The following is a 16,017-nucleotide window of genomic DNA, read 5'->3' on the forward strand; positions in this document are numbered from 1 at the left end:
TCTGTCAAGTGCTTTTTCTACATCTATTGATATGATCATGCAGTTTTTCCTTTTTAGTCTGTGGTTGTCCTGCTGCCCGTCTGTGAACTTGCCCGCGTCGTGCAGGGCGATCGCCTCCTCGCCGAGCTGCTGCCCGGGTGTCCTCGCCCAGGAAGTCATCCGCGGTGCAGACGCCCCGCACGATGTGCTCCAGCGCCAGCTTCAGCGCCGGCGGCCGCTTCGTGTGCCCCGCTGCCCCGCAGGCCGCCCCCGGGGCTCAGCCCCTCGCCTGCGCGGCGTTGGCGGGTGCAGGCTCGCGTTGTCCCGCTGCAGCGGCGCGCGGGCCCGCGGCTCCTCCTCCGCGGGGTCCCCCGGCCGGGGGACGCGGCCACCCGGGGCTTGGCCTCTGCCTTCACCTTGGCTGCGTCTCCGGCTCTGTCCCGGCGCAGCGCTGCCTTCCTGGCCGCCGCGGCCCGGCCTGGCGGACGCGCGGTGGCTGGTGGCGCGGGGCCGGCCCGCTCCGCGCGCGCGCGCGCGGGTGCCCTCGCGCCCTGGCCCGTGAGCGCGTGCTTCTCCCAGCCCCGGCGCCGGCGCCGCTTGCTGCGGCGGGCGGGGCGGCGGGGGCGGCTGGATCCGCGTCCTCCCGCGCGGCTCGCGGTACCGCTGGGCCCGCCGCTGACCCAGGCCGCGGCGGCCGAGGAGGAGGGTGGCGGCCGGACGGCCGGGCCTGGGGCCGGGGAGCCGGCGGGGCGGCCGGGGCCGCCACTGCGCCGTGCGCCCGCCGCCCCTCGTCTCCGGAGGCCCGCGCCTGGCGCCTGGGCCCGGCCGCCTCCTTGTCCCGCGGTCCCGCCGCGCATCGCCGTCGCGGGCCGAGGGAGTGTGGCCTGCGCGGCGGATGGCGGCCTCCGCCCGGGCACACGGGCGGGGCGCAGGGGACCCGCCGCCCCGGCCGCCCCCGCCTCACCCTGCCCGGCGGCCGGAGGGGCTGGAAGAGGAGCGCAGGGCGGGCGGGGACCCGGGCCCCCTCTGTCTTCTGATGGGTGCGCTTAGTCCACTGACATTGAAGGTCGCTATTGATAGATACGTGCTTATTGCCATTTTAAACCTTTTTTTTCCAGTTGATCTTTAAAAATTTCTTCTTTTCTGTTTCTTATTGTTTGATGATTTTGTTTTTGGTATGCCTCAGCCCTCTCCTTTTTGGCTTTTGTGACTCAATTGTAAATGTTTGATTTGTGGGTACCCTGTTTTTCATGTATGTTAACCCGTTACTATATAGTAATGGGTCTACTTCGTTTGGTCTAGTCATTTAAAATTTTATTTTAGTTTTTAATTGAAGTTTAGTTTATTTGCTTTTGACCATTTTTTAAAACATTTTTAATTGATTTATAATCATTTTACAATGTTGTGTCGAATTGCACTGTAGAGCACAATTTTTCAGTTATACATGAACATGTATATATTCATTGTCACAATTCTTTCTCTGTGAGCTACCATAAGATCTTGTATATATTTCCCTGTGCTATGCAGTATTATCTTATTTACCTATTCTACAATTTTGAAATCCCACTCTATCTCTTCCCACCCGCTGCCCCCTTGGCAACCACAAGTTTACTTTCTATGTCTGTGAGTCTATTTCTGTTTTGTATGTATGTATGTATGTATTTAGATTCCACATATGAGCGATCTCATATGGTAGTTTTCTTTCTCTTGTTGGCTTACTTCACTTAGAGTGACATTCTCCAGGAGCATCCATGTTGCTGTAAATGGCGTCATGTTGTCAGTTTTTATGGCTAAGTAGTATTCCATTGTATAAATATACCACCTCTTCTTTATCCAGTCATCTGTCAATGGACATTTAGGCTGTTTCCATGTCTTAGCTATTGTAAATAGTGCTGCTGTGAACATTGGGGTGCAGGTGTCTTTTTGAAGTAGGGTTCCTTCTGGATATAAGCCCAGGAGCAGGATTCCTGGGTCATATGGTAAGTCTTTTCCTAGTCTTTTGAGGAATCTCCATACTGTTTTCCACAGTGGCTTCACCAAACTGCATTCCCACCAGCAGTGATGGAGGGTTCCCTTTTCTCCACAGCCTTTCCAGCATTTGTCATTTGTGGATTTTTGAATGATGGCCATTCTGACTGGTGTGAGGTGATACCTTGTATGTCTTCCGTGGAATGGGCAAAAGACCTGAACAAGAATTTCATTTTTTTAAAGGCTTGTATATACCACATTTTGTTTCTCCATTTACCCACTGATAGACAATTGGGTAGCTTCCACCTTTTGGCTCTCATGAACAATGCTTCCAAGAACATTGATAATAGACAATTGCTCGAGTCCATCTTTTCAGTTCTTTTAGTTGTGTACTCACAAGGAGAATGGCTTAATCAAATATTAATTCTATGTTTAATATTTTGAGGACAGCCATACTGTTTTCCACAATGACTGCATCATTTTGTACTTCCACTATGAAAGTACAAAACTTCCCAGTTTCTCCGTATCTTTGCCAACACTTCTTATTTTCTGCTGAAAAAAATATAGATAGGTTTTAAAATATAGATATGTGTATATATGACTTAGTATACACATATTTTTTTGCTCTGTAAGTTGAGGGGGGTCTCAAAGCAGTGGCAGACCAATAGCAGTGAGCACACCTAGCACCCAGATCTTGGTTTCTAAGTACCATTCTTCATTAAAAGGGACCAGGGGCCCCTGGAGAAGTCGTTGATTCCAGGGCTATGGCAAGGAAAATACAAGATAATCCTGGAGTGTCTTTGGAAAGTAAGGAAGTGCTAGAAAAAAAAAAAGAAGATGGAATGAAGGTACATAGAAGGACACAGGAGCCAACCTGAAAGAGCTCCCATGGTCACAGCTGCACAAAACTGAGCAGTATTTGTGTGATATTCTCCAAAACCTATAACCTCGGTCCATGTATGAGATAACATTGAAGGACATTTTCCAAAATACCTGACATGTGCTCTTCAAAAGTGTCATGGTCATGAAAGGCAAAGAAGGACTGAAGAGCTGTCACAGATTAGAAGACAGTAAGGAAACATGACAACTAAATGCAAAGTGGAATCTTGAATTGGATTTTGAAACACAGAACGTTAGTAGGAAAACTGGGAAAGTCTGAGTGAGATCTTAAGTTAGTGTATTGCAACAATGTTAATTTCTTAATTTTGGTAATTATGCTATGGCAATTATATATTACTATGTATAAAAAATATACCATGGTAATTATAAAATGTTAACATGAGAGGATGCTGGGTAAGGAACATAGGGAAACATACAATCATTGCAAATTTTTTGTACTATCCCTTATGTCAAATTTTTATTCAAATATTTTATGTGCTTAACTGATTTGTTTTGTCTGTTTCTCAAGTGATAAATGTGTTAAAATCTCCCACCATGATGGTAGATTAGTCTCCCTTCATAATTATATCAGTGTTTACTTTATATGGTTAATGTTACATTACTAGGCATATACAGATTTAAAATTGTATAAAATATCTCTTTGGTGAAATAATATTTTATCTTTATGAAATTTCCTTCTTTATCATTTGCAGTTTTTTTTTTTTTTGCCTCGAAGTCTACTTTGCCTGATATTAGTGTAACTATAGCAATTTTCTCTTGGTTAGAATTTCCCTAAGTATCTTTTTCTAACTTTTTACTTTCAACTTCTCAGTATCCTTGTGCTTCAGAAGTGTCCCTCTAATAGCATGTAGCACACTTAAATAAAATTCTGACAACCTTTTCCTTTTCACTTGAACATTCAGCACATTTAAATGATTGTAATCATTGATATGTTTCAATTTACAACCATCATCTTTTTATTGTATGAACATGTTTTACATTTCCTTTTCTCTTTTCTTGCCCTGTTTTGGATATATTCAGTAGTTTTTCTCATCTCCCCCTTGTTACTTCCCTCCCCACCACACAGAGATTAGTTTGGAACTTTGGACTAGGGCTATAATATTTTACTCCAAGAATGACAACTTTTTTTCTCTTTAAAAAAACAAATAAATTTTAAAAATACAAGTCTGATTTGTGGCATTTGTTTATTTTTGTCATGTAAATCCATCATGGCTGATTTCAAGCTACCATCATTGGAATGTGGAGTTGGAAAGAAATGTACAGAAATGGCTTGTAAGTGACTTTGAGCTGGTTTCACATTGCTTATACCCTCAATAAATCAAAAGGTCTTAGAATACTTTACTTTCATTTGCTGCCTATTAGCTGTTATTGGCATGTGTTTTAACTCTGTATTAGTTTTGTATTGCTGCTGTAACAAATTACCACAAGCTTACTGGCTTGAAACAATACAAGTTTATTTCCCAGTTCTGTAGGTAAGAAATTCAATGAGGATTTCATTGGGATCAAGGTGTTGGCAAGGCTGTGTTCCTTGCTAGAGGCCCCAATGAAAGAATGTGTTTCCTTGCCTTTTCCAACTCCTAAAGGTGGCCTGTATATCTTGGCTCATGGCCCCTTCCTTGCGTTTCAAATCCAGCAACAGCAGGTCAAATCATTTAATCCTATCTGACCTTTTCTTCTCCCTTCTTTTTGTGCCTTTAAAGACCCTTGTAATAATGGGCATTACCCCTCCTCCAGTAACCTGTATACTCTTTGTGTATTAAAATCATCTGATTACCAACCTTAGTTCCATCTGCAACCTTTAATTTCCCTTTGCCATATAACGTATTCACAGGTGATAGAAATTAGGACATGGGCACCTTTGGGGGAACATTAGTTTGCCTACTAATCTTGCCTTTAAAGTTGTTTTATTTAACCTATGGTTATTATAATTGTTGTTTTTTGTTTGTTTTTAAGGCCAATGTTTGTTTAAATGTACCCACACAGCTATTAATTTCTGTGCCCTTTATTACCTCCTGCAGCTCAGATCTTCCGTCTGCCAATTTTCCTCTTCCCTAGAGTACAGTCTTTTGGTGGTGTGCTATTCACTCATATTTAACCAGGTGTGGATTTATTTTCATTTTTATTTTTTGCTTGAAATTTGTTTAGCTCTTTCAATCCGTGAGTTGATATCTTTCATCAGTTCTGGAAAATTCTTGGTCATTTATCTTTTCAGATATTGCTTCTTCTCCATTTTCTCTTTCTTCCCAGCTGGCGTTATTATGTCCATAATTACATAGATGTTAAACTTTCTTACTTTATCCTCTGTTATTTCTTAACCCTTCTTCATATTTTCCATGTCTTTGGCTTTTCGCTCCATTCCAAATAATCTTTTTAGTTATATATTCTTTTCAGGGTGTCTAATTTGCAGCTAAAAGCATCCATTACATCCGTAATTTAAATTATATTTGATTTGACTTGATTCTTTTTTGAGTCTCATTCATCCTTTTTTCTATATTGTATATTCAAGATAATCTTTTATTTGTTTTAAAATATTAAACAGTTATTATAAAATCTGTGTCTAACAATTCCATTTATCTAAAATTCTTTTTTTTTAATTTTTTGGGCAGGGATAATTAAGTTTATTTATTTATTTTTAGAGGAGGTACTGGGGATTAAACCCAGGACCTCAGGCATGCCAAGCATGCACTCTAGCTCTTGAGCTATACCCTGCCACCCCTATTTATCTAAAATTCTTGAAGGTCTGTTCTAGTGTTTTTCTCATCCATGGTGCCTTGTCACTGTTCGTGTTATTTTTGACTATCAGATGCTCGTTTTACTTGGAATTTTATTTCAGAAATTCTTTGAGGCCTGGAATAAATGAGGTCATTTATTCTTCCAGAGGTGATTTGTCCTTGTGTCTTCCAGGGTTCCAGAAGGCCTCCCAATCCGGGATCTCTCGAAATTTCCTTCTCAATTTTCAGATTACCCAGGTAGGGTGGATTCAGGCTATAAACCTATAATGAGGACCATTGTCACTTTGGTGTTATTGGAAGTTCTCCTCCTAAGCCAAATTGGAGACATTCGACTCTCCTCTGAAGTGGAGGGCAGCTTCACTCTCAATACTGTGGGTATGGCCTTTGGGGTCCCAGCTTAGGGATGAAGTCTGTTCTTTTACAGTCCCTGCCGTGGGTGGGTCTGAGGGATGTTTTCTGTGTTTCAAATACCCGAGGCTGTGGAAGCTCAAATTCAAGTTCACCTGGCAAGGTGAAGATCCCCAAGAAGGAGACCACGGTTGCTGTTTCGTTCCACTTCTCTGTTTCTTTTACCTAACCAGAGAATTCCTAGCTCTCTCACAAACTCATTGGAGAGGTTTAATATTTTAAGAATTATTCTGGTTTTTAAAATTATTTATAGCAGTGGGGTCAGAACAGGTATACAGCAGCATGGCTTAGAATGACATTCTCCAGGAGCATCCACGTTGCTCCAAATGGCATTATGTTGTCAGTTTTCATGGCTGAGTAGTATTCCATTGTATAAATATACCACTTCTTCTTTATCCAGTCACCTGTTGATGGACATTTAGGCTGTTTCCATGTCTTGGCTGTTGTAAATAGTGCTGCTATGAACATTGGGGTGCAGGTGTCATCCTGAAGTAGGGTTCCTTCTGGATACAAGCCCAGGAGTGGGATTCCTGGGTCATACGGTAAGTCTATTCCTAGTCTTTTGAGGAATCTCCACACTGTTTTCCACAGTGGCTGCACCAAACTGCATTCGCACCAGCAGTGTAGGAGGGTTCCCCTTTCTCCACAGCCTCTCCAGCATTTGTCAAAAAATAACCATCTTTTGGCAGAGCAATCTTTTCACAGTGTGCCCCCACAGTGTGGGATTCAAAGACCTGAAGTATCACACTTTTCAACGTGGAGTTTTTGTCCATTGGAAGGGATTCCTCCAGAACTCTCTTCAGCCTCACTGGAGCGCCCTCCCCCCATCAGGTTCTGATAACCAAGTCTGGGGCTGCCAAACTCCAAGGAAAAGACTCGTGATTCGCATGGCACATCTTTAAAAAGCACCAAACCCTGACTAGATCTTCACACCATCTGGTGACCAGAAAGAAGAGACTTACCTGAACTGAAGCTGATGACATGTGATGAAACAGCTTTCCCAGGATATCTGGATCAGGCTTAGCTGGAAGTCTGTCGCCAAACCTTTGACAATGACGTAACACTTCAGATGATCTCCAGAGTCTATGGTCTTGACAACATATGAACTTCAGATGAAAAAATGCCTGAGTTCTCTTTCCTAACCCCTCTTTGTTACTCAGCTGTGGCTTTAATAGTTTTCCAACCTGTGCATTTTCCCTCTGACATAAGACACTGCACCCAGGAAAGATTCTTCCCAACATTAAGGGATAAAAAGCTGTTGACACTAGAAAAGCCATCAGTGACGCTTTCACAGGAAGATCTTGATCAAAAGGGGTAAATGCAAAAAATTAATGAAAAGAAATCTCAGTTAAATAGTTGAGAGACCAGAAGGGGGAGCTCTCATAACCTATGATGATAGCAGAACCCAATAGGAAAGAAGCAAGATTTCTCTTCTTGCTCAGGGAGGACCCAGGCAAAGGAAAGTCATGGACTCTGTTTACTTTAGCCACCTCAACGTCCTCCTCTATGAAAGGGTACTCCCTCTTTCCACTGTGGGGCATGCATGTGGCATGCCATGGCCACACACCTCAAATTGCAATTCTCTGCTGTGTCTGAATGAACCCATCTTTGCTGGAGAAATTACTTATTTGTTTCAGGGCAACAACCCATTAATGAGGAACCAGCAAAGCTACTTCAAGGGAGAATGCAAGCAAGTGTGTATACAGAGCAAGTGACAAAGGAGAAACAGAAAACTCTTGGGGTGAAATTGATGAATCAGACAGAAAACTGGTTAAGGCTCTGAGCGTGGCAGAGGTCACTTGCATTTTTACAGGATAAGATCATTTACATCATCATTGGGGAAAAAAAAAACTTTGCATCTCTGTTACACAACACAGCCTGGGCTTCGTATTCTGCAAGTTAAATTCTGCCCTTTAAGAGTAATAAAATGCTCTCACTTTAAATAGTAAGTCAAAGTTACTGGAGTCCAAAGACCCTTGGCGATCCTGTCCAATGGTGTGTTACCATTGCAATGAAGAGCAAGGGCGGCTTTTCTGCTTTACTGGCAAGTTCTGGTTCCAACAGGTGTGGTCTGGTGTTGCACGATTCAGTCAATCAGATGTGCACATTTGCTGAGATCTGGAAAAGTGTCTGGGACTCGCCTTAGGTGTTGTCTATTTCCCTGAACCCCCTCCCTTCACCTCCAGTCACGGGTAAGTTCATTTCCTTTACCTCCTTAACTAACTTGTAGCCTCACCGTCTGCACTCAGCAGTTTGCATCCTGCTGGCGTAATTGATTCTCTCTCTCTCTAGACACCAGGCAGAATTTTCTTGCAACCCTCTGTGTACTGGCTCTCCTGCTCGGGGTCTGGTACAACTTACAAGTTCAATAAATGGTTTTCGAATAACTGCACGAATAAGATGGGATCTGAGCCGTGTTGTGAAAAAAAAAAACATGGTGGGTAAGAGGTAGTGGGGGGTGGAAGGGGAATTCAGCAGAGGTGAAGGACATCTCAAAGTCACCAGCTGGAGGGTGGGCTTCAGTGTGGGCCAACTGTAGGGGAGCGCGGGGCAGGGCCAGGGCGGGAAGATCCAGGCATGAAAGCTCCACATCTAAGTCAGAGGTGAGGCTCAGGGAGCCTTCCGTCCGCGGTCTGCCTCCTCATCCTTTGGCTGTCCTTGCTGTCACACGTGGGGAGAGTGCATGGCCCCACCGGGCGCAGAGATCGAAGGGACCTTGAAGAACCTAGAAGCACACGACGCCGCGAGACAGAGCAATGGGTTCACGGCCAGTCACCGCCCTCTGGAACAAGCCTCAGCCCGCAGGGACTTCGCTTCTTTCCAAAACCTTGCCAGGCTTATTCAAGGGTGACAGGACTGTGTCCTAGAGGGAGGAGACCCCTGGCAGCAACACTCCACCTCGGCGGCCCAGCCACTGCCCTCGGGGCCCCTGGCGCGCGCACTCAGGCAGGGCGGACCTTGGTCCCCAGGGGTGTGCCCAGGGGGTTGCGAGCTGGGGCGGGGCGCGCGAGCCGGGGGCGGGGTTTGCGCGCGAGACGGGGGCGGGGCTTGCGCGCGAGCCGGGGGTGGGCTGGGCGGGGGCGCGCGAGCCGGGGGGCGGGGTTTGCGAGCGAGCCGGGGGGCGGGGCTTGCGCGCGAGCCGGGGGTGGGCTGGGCGGGGGCGCGCGAGCCGGGGGGCGGGGCTTGCGCGCGAGCCGGGGGTGGGCGGGGCGGGGGCGGGGCGCGACGAAGGCTGCGCGGCGCATCCCCGCTCCTCGCCCGCTCGCGCGCCCCCGGCTCGTGCGCCCCCGGGGCCGGATCCCGCCCGCCGCGCAGGGGACGTGCCGCTATCCCGCGTCTGCGGCGAGGAGGGCGCGCCGCCATGGGCCGCCTGGCCAGGAGGGTGGCGGCGCTGCTGCTCGGGCTGCTCGTGGAGGTAGGGCCCCGCCGGGCCGGGCCGGGCTGGGCGGGGGCCGCCCCGAGGCGCACGCGAACCCCTCTTCGGGGAGCCCGGAAGGCCGAGGGCCGAGAGCCACGGGTCCCTCTGTGTCGGGGAGTCGCCCCAGTGCCCCCCGCTCCTCTGACGCCCGCCGCGCGTGTGGGGAGGACCCCGGAGCATCTTCCCCGAGGGGCCCGGCTCGGGTGGGGGGGGCGATGAGGGTCCAGGGAGCGGCCCGGCGGTTCGGGGCGGGGTGGGGTGCCGCCGGGTCAAGGTGCAAGCGCGCGGGGACGCGGATGTGGGACATGTCACGGGAGCGCGAGGCGGACGGCAGGGCTGAGTAAGAGGGAATGTCGCCCTTGAGAAAACACAGCGCAAAAGCTTCAGATGCGAGAGGAAAGCCCTGGAGAGCTGGCAGGGTGGGTGTGGCCTTCGGAGCCTGGACCGGGGACTGGACTTGCTGAAGCGGTCGCGGCGGGGGCGCTGGTGACCGCAGCCCCCGTGGGGACCTCGGCTGTCCCCGGCTGGGAGGTCGCGCCCTCGGATGCGGGCCACCTCCTTCTTGCCAGAGCGGCTTCCTTCAAATGTGAGCTCGTGGGATTCTGGGGTGTCGTTTGCATTCGGGTTTGTTCCGTCCCCTGCTCAGCTCCATTATTTTGAAGTGAATGTGTATTAAATTAATGAAGTGAGAGTGAGTGATGAGACTGCCTTCCGTTTCTGTCTTGAATATTTGTGGTCTTCAACTCTTTTCTTTAATAGTGGGGTGTTCGTGTTGGAAATCACCCCTTGGTTTTCTCCATTTATAAAGAAAGATACGTTACAAATGCTCTCCTAAAAGGTAGGTTGATGGCCAAGTTTCTGGCCCCAGGATCCGCCATAACAAAGGCTTCCTGTTCTGTTCTTACATCTCCCTGGCAGAGTGGTTTCTGTTTTTGTGGTTTCCCTCCACTTGCATTCTTTTCATTCATTCAGAATTCTATGACCTCACGAATAACATCGCCTCGGTGATTACGAGACAGGATAATGGGGAAATGAGTCTGAGGCCACTATTCACATAAAAAAACAAATGTATCTGTTCTTACACGTGCAGTCCCCGCACTTTTCAATCAGCACTTGATGAAATAATCTGGCATTTGTTGCTTCTGTCTTCCCCAGATCGTCTGTGTGGTGCTGTCCCCTGAATGTAGGGTAGACTGCCTCTTCCCAAAATAGATGCTCAGTTGCACAGGAGTGTTGCTGTGGGGGAAAAAAACAAAAACAAAAATGTACAACTGCAAAGTTGAGAATTAAGTTTAATTCAGCAGACTTACTGAGGACTGAAGCCCCGGACACAGCCTTTCAGCTCTGAGGGACTGCTGGGAAGAGGTCAGGGAGGAGCCAGGTTATATATTTTTGCAAAAATAAAATAAAATAAAATAAATTATAGAAATAATTAATTTCTGTTAATTAAGGAAAACCAGACATCTCAGGTTAATAAAGTTAGCGCCTTTCTCTGTATGGGAAGATGCTGGAAGAGTCTGGGCGCGTTGAAATCATTCCTTTGATCTGCAACTTAACTGTCTTGGGGCCAGAATTCTGTTTTTCTCCGTCCTGAATCCCCACAGGGTGCTGTCTGGGGCAGCTGCAGTGGCTGGTGGCTAGATGGATGCCACATCCTTTGTTCACTGAACATGGCAGGTGACATTCTTTGCCCACAGGAATTTATGGTCTTAACAGAGAATTCAAGTCATGTCTGAAAACTTCAAACAATCTTAGGCGGAACTGCGACAACACTAAAATTTAAGTGACGAAATGGATGCTGGCACACAGTCAAATATTTAGATGACTGGTGATTTTTGTTTTCATGGGATGGTTATTCCAAGCACCTGTTCTGTCTGTGGCAGAGGTATCTCTCCAAGGAATTACTAAGAAGATTTCTTTCTAATTTATCGCGTGGAATTTTATACATGGGGTATACATGTGAGATGTTGTCACCTGAAGGGGGTTGCTCTGAATTTTGTCTAAAATTGGGTGTTACCAGCATACCTCGCGTGCTTTTGAAGCCCTGAATCACATGCATAAATGTGCGATTTCAGTTGCCGATTATGTGGAGAGGCCGAGGGCTGTCTTCCAGGTGAGGGCATAAGACGATCGAGGCAGATGTTTGAAGGCTTCTGACAGCCAGCTGCAACCTGGGATTCTTGTCTTTGTTTCTTTGTTCTGCTTGAGCTGGCTTCATTGCAGTCCTGGTGTGGTAGATCAGAAGCCACCTGGCAGCCTGTAAGCTGTCCGGGCCCCTCCTCTGGCACACTGTTCCTAGCCAGCACCACGCAGGAAGATTGCAGGCGGGGGTTAAGCTAGCAAGGGGTCCTTGAGCAGGGAGAGGGGTCTGAAAGCCGTCTCAGAAGGGCCTTCCTCCTCTGCCTCACATCCTCTTATAAAAATTCACTTCGCTGCTACACATAAAGACTGCGTGTTTGTTACTTAGCAAGCACTTCCAGAGTGTGTACCCTGAGGCACGCATTGTTCTGAGCACTTGACAAACATTAACTCCTTCATCTTATCAATTGCTTGTACCCGTTTTTGTTTCAAATGGGAGGTGTTAAAAGAGCTTGTCCGCAGTCCCTCTGCTGTGAGGTGGGAGGGCTTGAGATGTCAGCTCAGGCGGTGGCCCCCGCTCCCTGTGCTGTGCTCCTGGACAGACAGACATGGAAAGGGTTTGTACACGGGTGCTCCCAGGGCCGGTGGTGGGCTCGGAGAGGTGTTCGGTCCACGCAGGAGCTAAACCAGCAAAGTGCCCTCTAGGAACTCAGCCACATCTCCTTAGGGGACCACAGAATTTGGCATCCACACTGAAATCGGGGGCTGTACCCCAGGCAGCGAGACCGTCCTGGAAGCCCTGGTGTGCACCCCTCGCCAGAAGCCCAGGCAGGGCTTTAACAAAGTGGGAACAGGCCGCTGATCGCAGTGTCACTTCCCCGGGGAGGCTCCTGATTCCCGCAGTGGCCTTTCCTTCCTGTTAACTCAGAATTGCCTGTGAGTTGCATGGGGAGCCGGCGAGGACCCTTGTTTCATCTTCCCCCTTCCCCGGTCACTCTGCATACATCCCAGGCCCCCGGGCCATGAGCGTGGCCACACAGTAGGGGTCTTTTGGGGTCATAAAATTCTATGATGGTCTTCTGTCCCCTGGTTCAATGAGGCCCTGAGAACAGCGCCTTTAGGAAGAGGGAGAATGCTAAGAGCCGCCTCCCAGAAGCCCTGGTGAAGCAGCTCCCAGTGGCCGTCCCTGGGCTGCAGAGCACCTTAGAAACTGGAAAAGAAAAGAGGTTTGAAAGCTGATGGTGCCTTTGACCCTGGGGAGCCATTAGGCCCCGAGCATATGCGCTCCTGTGGGCCTTCATCAGAGGGCGTGGCTTTCTAGCTCTGTCACTGCAGTTTCTTCCCAGGGGCCGGGTTGTTGACACTTTTGTAATAGACTGAGTGGTGTTTGTTCTGGCTTCTGTCCTTCCGGAAATGAGCGCAGACCTGCACAGCGCCCCGTTCAGTGTGACACCCTCCCGTGCCAGTGTCGGGGGTCCCGCTGTGCCCATTCACGGGGGAAAGAACTCTGTGCCAGGTGACCTTATTAAGAGACTGGCATCAGTAGCTTTCTGACCCTCTCCTGGAGCCAAAAGCTGGAAAACTTTAAGCAAGGCCACCGTGTGTTTCATAATTATTCTGGCCAATGAACAGCCCTCCTTGGGCTAGAAAGAAAGGAGTGGTCTTGTCTTAGAGAGAGAGGGTCGGGAAGGAAGCATTGTCTTTTGCAACTAGGGAAAAATAAGAGAGTTATTGAGTATTTTTCTCAAGTCCTTTGTATTTTGAGGCCCAGGAGTCTTGAAATGAGACCCAAGTCATGTTTTAAGAGTGTTTCCTGTTGCCACGAATGTGGCAGCCTCTGGGTGCCAATTTTCTGAAATCCATCGTTTCAAGCCTCCCGCTCTTGAAGAGTTTTAGATTTCTGGGCAACATGCAGTTTGAATGAGAAAGGAGCCTGTAGGGAGTCTGTTAGGGCTGGAAGCTCCACGGGAGGCCGGGGGCGCGAGGATGCAAGGTGGCAGTGATCAGCGAACCTGGTGGCACGGACACCACTCCGAAGTGGGGCAAACTGGCTCCCGGTGTGTGAGGAGGTCTCAGAGCTCTGGGCCCAGACCTGGGAGCCTCGTGAGCCCTTAGTGTCCTTTGGTTTGTACACAGCTTGGGGGGGAGGTCGGTCAGTGACTCCAGAAGTCCATAGATTAGGCTGGTGGCCACTGGATATCTCACCATGGGGTGGCACGTCATTTTTTTAGAACCCATGTGTGTCCTCTCAATGAGGCCTACCAAGATCTTGCTCTGACCAAGCCCCTCCTTTTTCTGTGTCTATCACCTTCAAAACATGGAATATACTTTCCATAATCTAGTGGTCCATTGTGTTATCTGAAACCGTATCTGGCACAGAGCAGGGACTCAGTGCGTATTTGAGTGAATAAATAGATCAGGGGGTGATGACCATGGAGAAGAGTCTGAATAGGTCTCTAGAAAGAGAGGGGAAGGCGATCCATTAGCCGTGGGCTCTGAAGGGGGCCACGTGTGCTTCAACTTGGAGCTGACTTTTATTTGAATATTTCTAGGGCTGGAAACTCACTGTCTCAAAACAAAGCATCAACTCTGCAGCCCATTTCCGCAGTTAAAGTTTTCTGTTAACGTTGAGCGGAAATGTCTGCGCCGTTGCGCCTGGCTCTAGCTCTGTTCCTTGGGCTTTTCCAGAGGAAGTGCCATCACGATGACGGCCCCTTGGTGTCTGAACACAGCTGTGCTGGTCCCCACTGTGTTCTCCTCCAGGCTCCATCTCCATCTGTCGTTTCTCACAAGATGTGGTTTCGAATTTGAAAACCGCCAAGCTGCATGGGCAGCGCTCAGGAAACCATCACTGTCTGAAAAAAGTGGTCCTAGAAAACGGCCCCTCAGAGTGGATCCACTTCAAAAGAGGGATCAAAATTTCATAGCTGATAGTGGGGGGAGAAAGCTTGATGGAGCGTTGTTTTCAGAAAGCAGAGCCCAGATGAGAAAGATGAATTAATTTGTTGTTTGTCTTATCATTTCTCATTTCTTTTCTTTTTTTCCTTTGAGAGGGAATGCAATTTGGTTTCTTCATTTTTCTTTTTTTTTTTTTTTTCAATGGCAGTGCTGGGGATGGAACCCAGAACCTCATGCATGCTAAGCACGCTCTTTACCCCTGAGCTGCACCCTCCCCCAAAGATGAATGAATTTTATCCTAAGTACCCATTTTTAGAATTGAGTCAATGTGGGGGCGAGGAAGGGAGATTCACTTTTCTGCTAAAATCCTGTGATGTGTAACAGCACAGTCTTCACTTGACTTTGCAAGTTAAGGGCATGATCATAGTAAGGGTTTTATTTCTTTTTTTTTCCCCCAGAATTATTTAGTCTCTTAATCAAAGCCCACCTTACGTCCACCTCCAGCTTCTCTTGGTCTTTTTAAATCATATCACTTTTCCTTTGGGCATCTGTTGGGTTATTTCTTTTTAATAGGCTTTATTTTTTTAGAGGAGTTTCACGTTCACAGCAGAATTGAGCAGACCACACAGAGTTCGCACAGAGCCCTCCCCACCCACACATATGTCCTCCCGACCCTCAACATCCCTCGTCAGTGTGGCATCTTTGATGCCATCGATGAACCAACATGGGCACATTATTATCAACCAAAGTCCACAGTTTACATGAGGGCTCGCTTTTGATGTTGTACATTCTGTGGGTTTTGCCAAAATGCATGATGACATGTGGCCACCACTATGGTGTCACACAGAATAATTTCATCGCCTTAAAATTCCCTTGTGCTCCATCTGTTCCTCCCTCCCTCCCTCCTTCTCCCCAAACCGCTGGAAACCATGATCTTTTTATTGTCTCTGTAGCTGTGCCTTTTCCAGAATGTCATTTGGTTGGAATCGTACGGTTTGTAGCATTTCCAGACTGGCTTCTTTCATTTACTAATGTAACTTTTAAGTTTCTTCTATGTCTTTCATGGCTTGGTAAGCCTTTTTTTTTAACTGCACATATATTTTTAAATTTTAATTTACATATATGTACTGTTTATTGTTTCTAAGAATGTTCAGAGCTTTAGCTTTTTGAACTTACATAGTTATCAAAGGAATGAAGCCACCTGTTGGCTTGTTACCAACAGGTACCTGCCACATCCGTTTGTCTGTTTCATAGACTTCATGAGCCACTGCGTCTTTGGGAGATCTGCATGGTCACGGTCATGGTCACTGTGTTGGACTGTCCTGGGATCCTGCCCTCTGAGGTTGACCCGGAGCAGCTCGTGCGACGTGGCGCTGTCTGAGAAGGGGTGACTTCGGTGCTGAGTGCATTTTGTCAGCCGGCGTGCCTCCCATCTCTTCCCCCCTGGGCCTTGTCTGAGTGGTAGACACACTCCACCCTGCAGGTGCCGTCTCTCTGGCACTGTCTCCGCCCCCGTTTGGACCTTTTCATCCCGAAGAGAAGCCAAGAGTTGCACATTGAGTTTGCAGTTGCAGAGCTGTTTAGCATCATATTTAAAACCCAAACTGAGGACGATATCTTGATTCTAATTATATT

General features: G+C 47.9%; 1 protein-coding gene across 1 annotated transcript in view; it reads left to right on the forward strand.

Annotated features, from left to right (window-relative positions):
- Window positions 1-874: 874 nt before the first annotated feature.
- LOC140691683 (uncharacterized) overlaps window positions 875-16,017 on the forward strand; it is a 73,214-nt gene continuing 58,071 nt past the window's right edge. The window contains exons 1-3 of the mRNA XM_072955535.1: window positions 875-1,019; window positions 5,752-5,816; window positions 9,219-9,402. Of these exons, the coding sequence (XP_072811636.1) occupies window positions 875-1,019; window positions 5,752-5,816; window positions 9,219-9,402 (394 nt within the window). The remainder of the gene's footprint in view (window positions 1,020-5,751; window positions 5,817-9,218; window positions 9,403-16,017) is intronic.

The sequence above is a fragment of the Vicugna pacos genome, chromosome 36, assembly GCF_048564905.1.
Source record: "Vicugna pacos chromosome 36, VicPac4, whole genome shotgun sequence".
NCBI lineage: Eukaryota > Metazoa > Chordata > Mammalia > Artiodactyla > Camelidae > Vicugna > Vicugna pacos.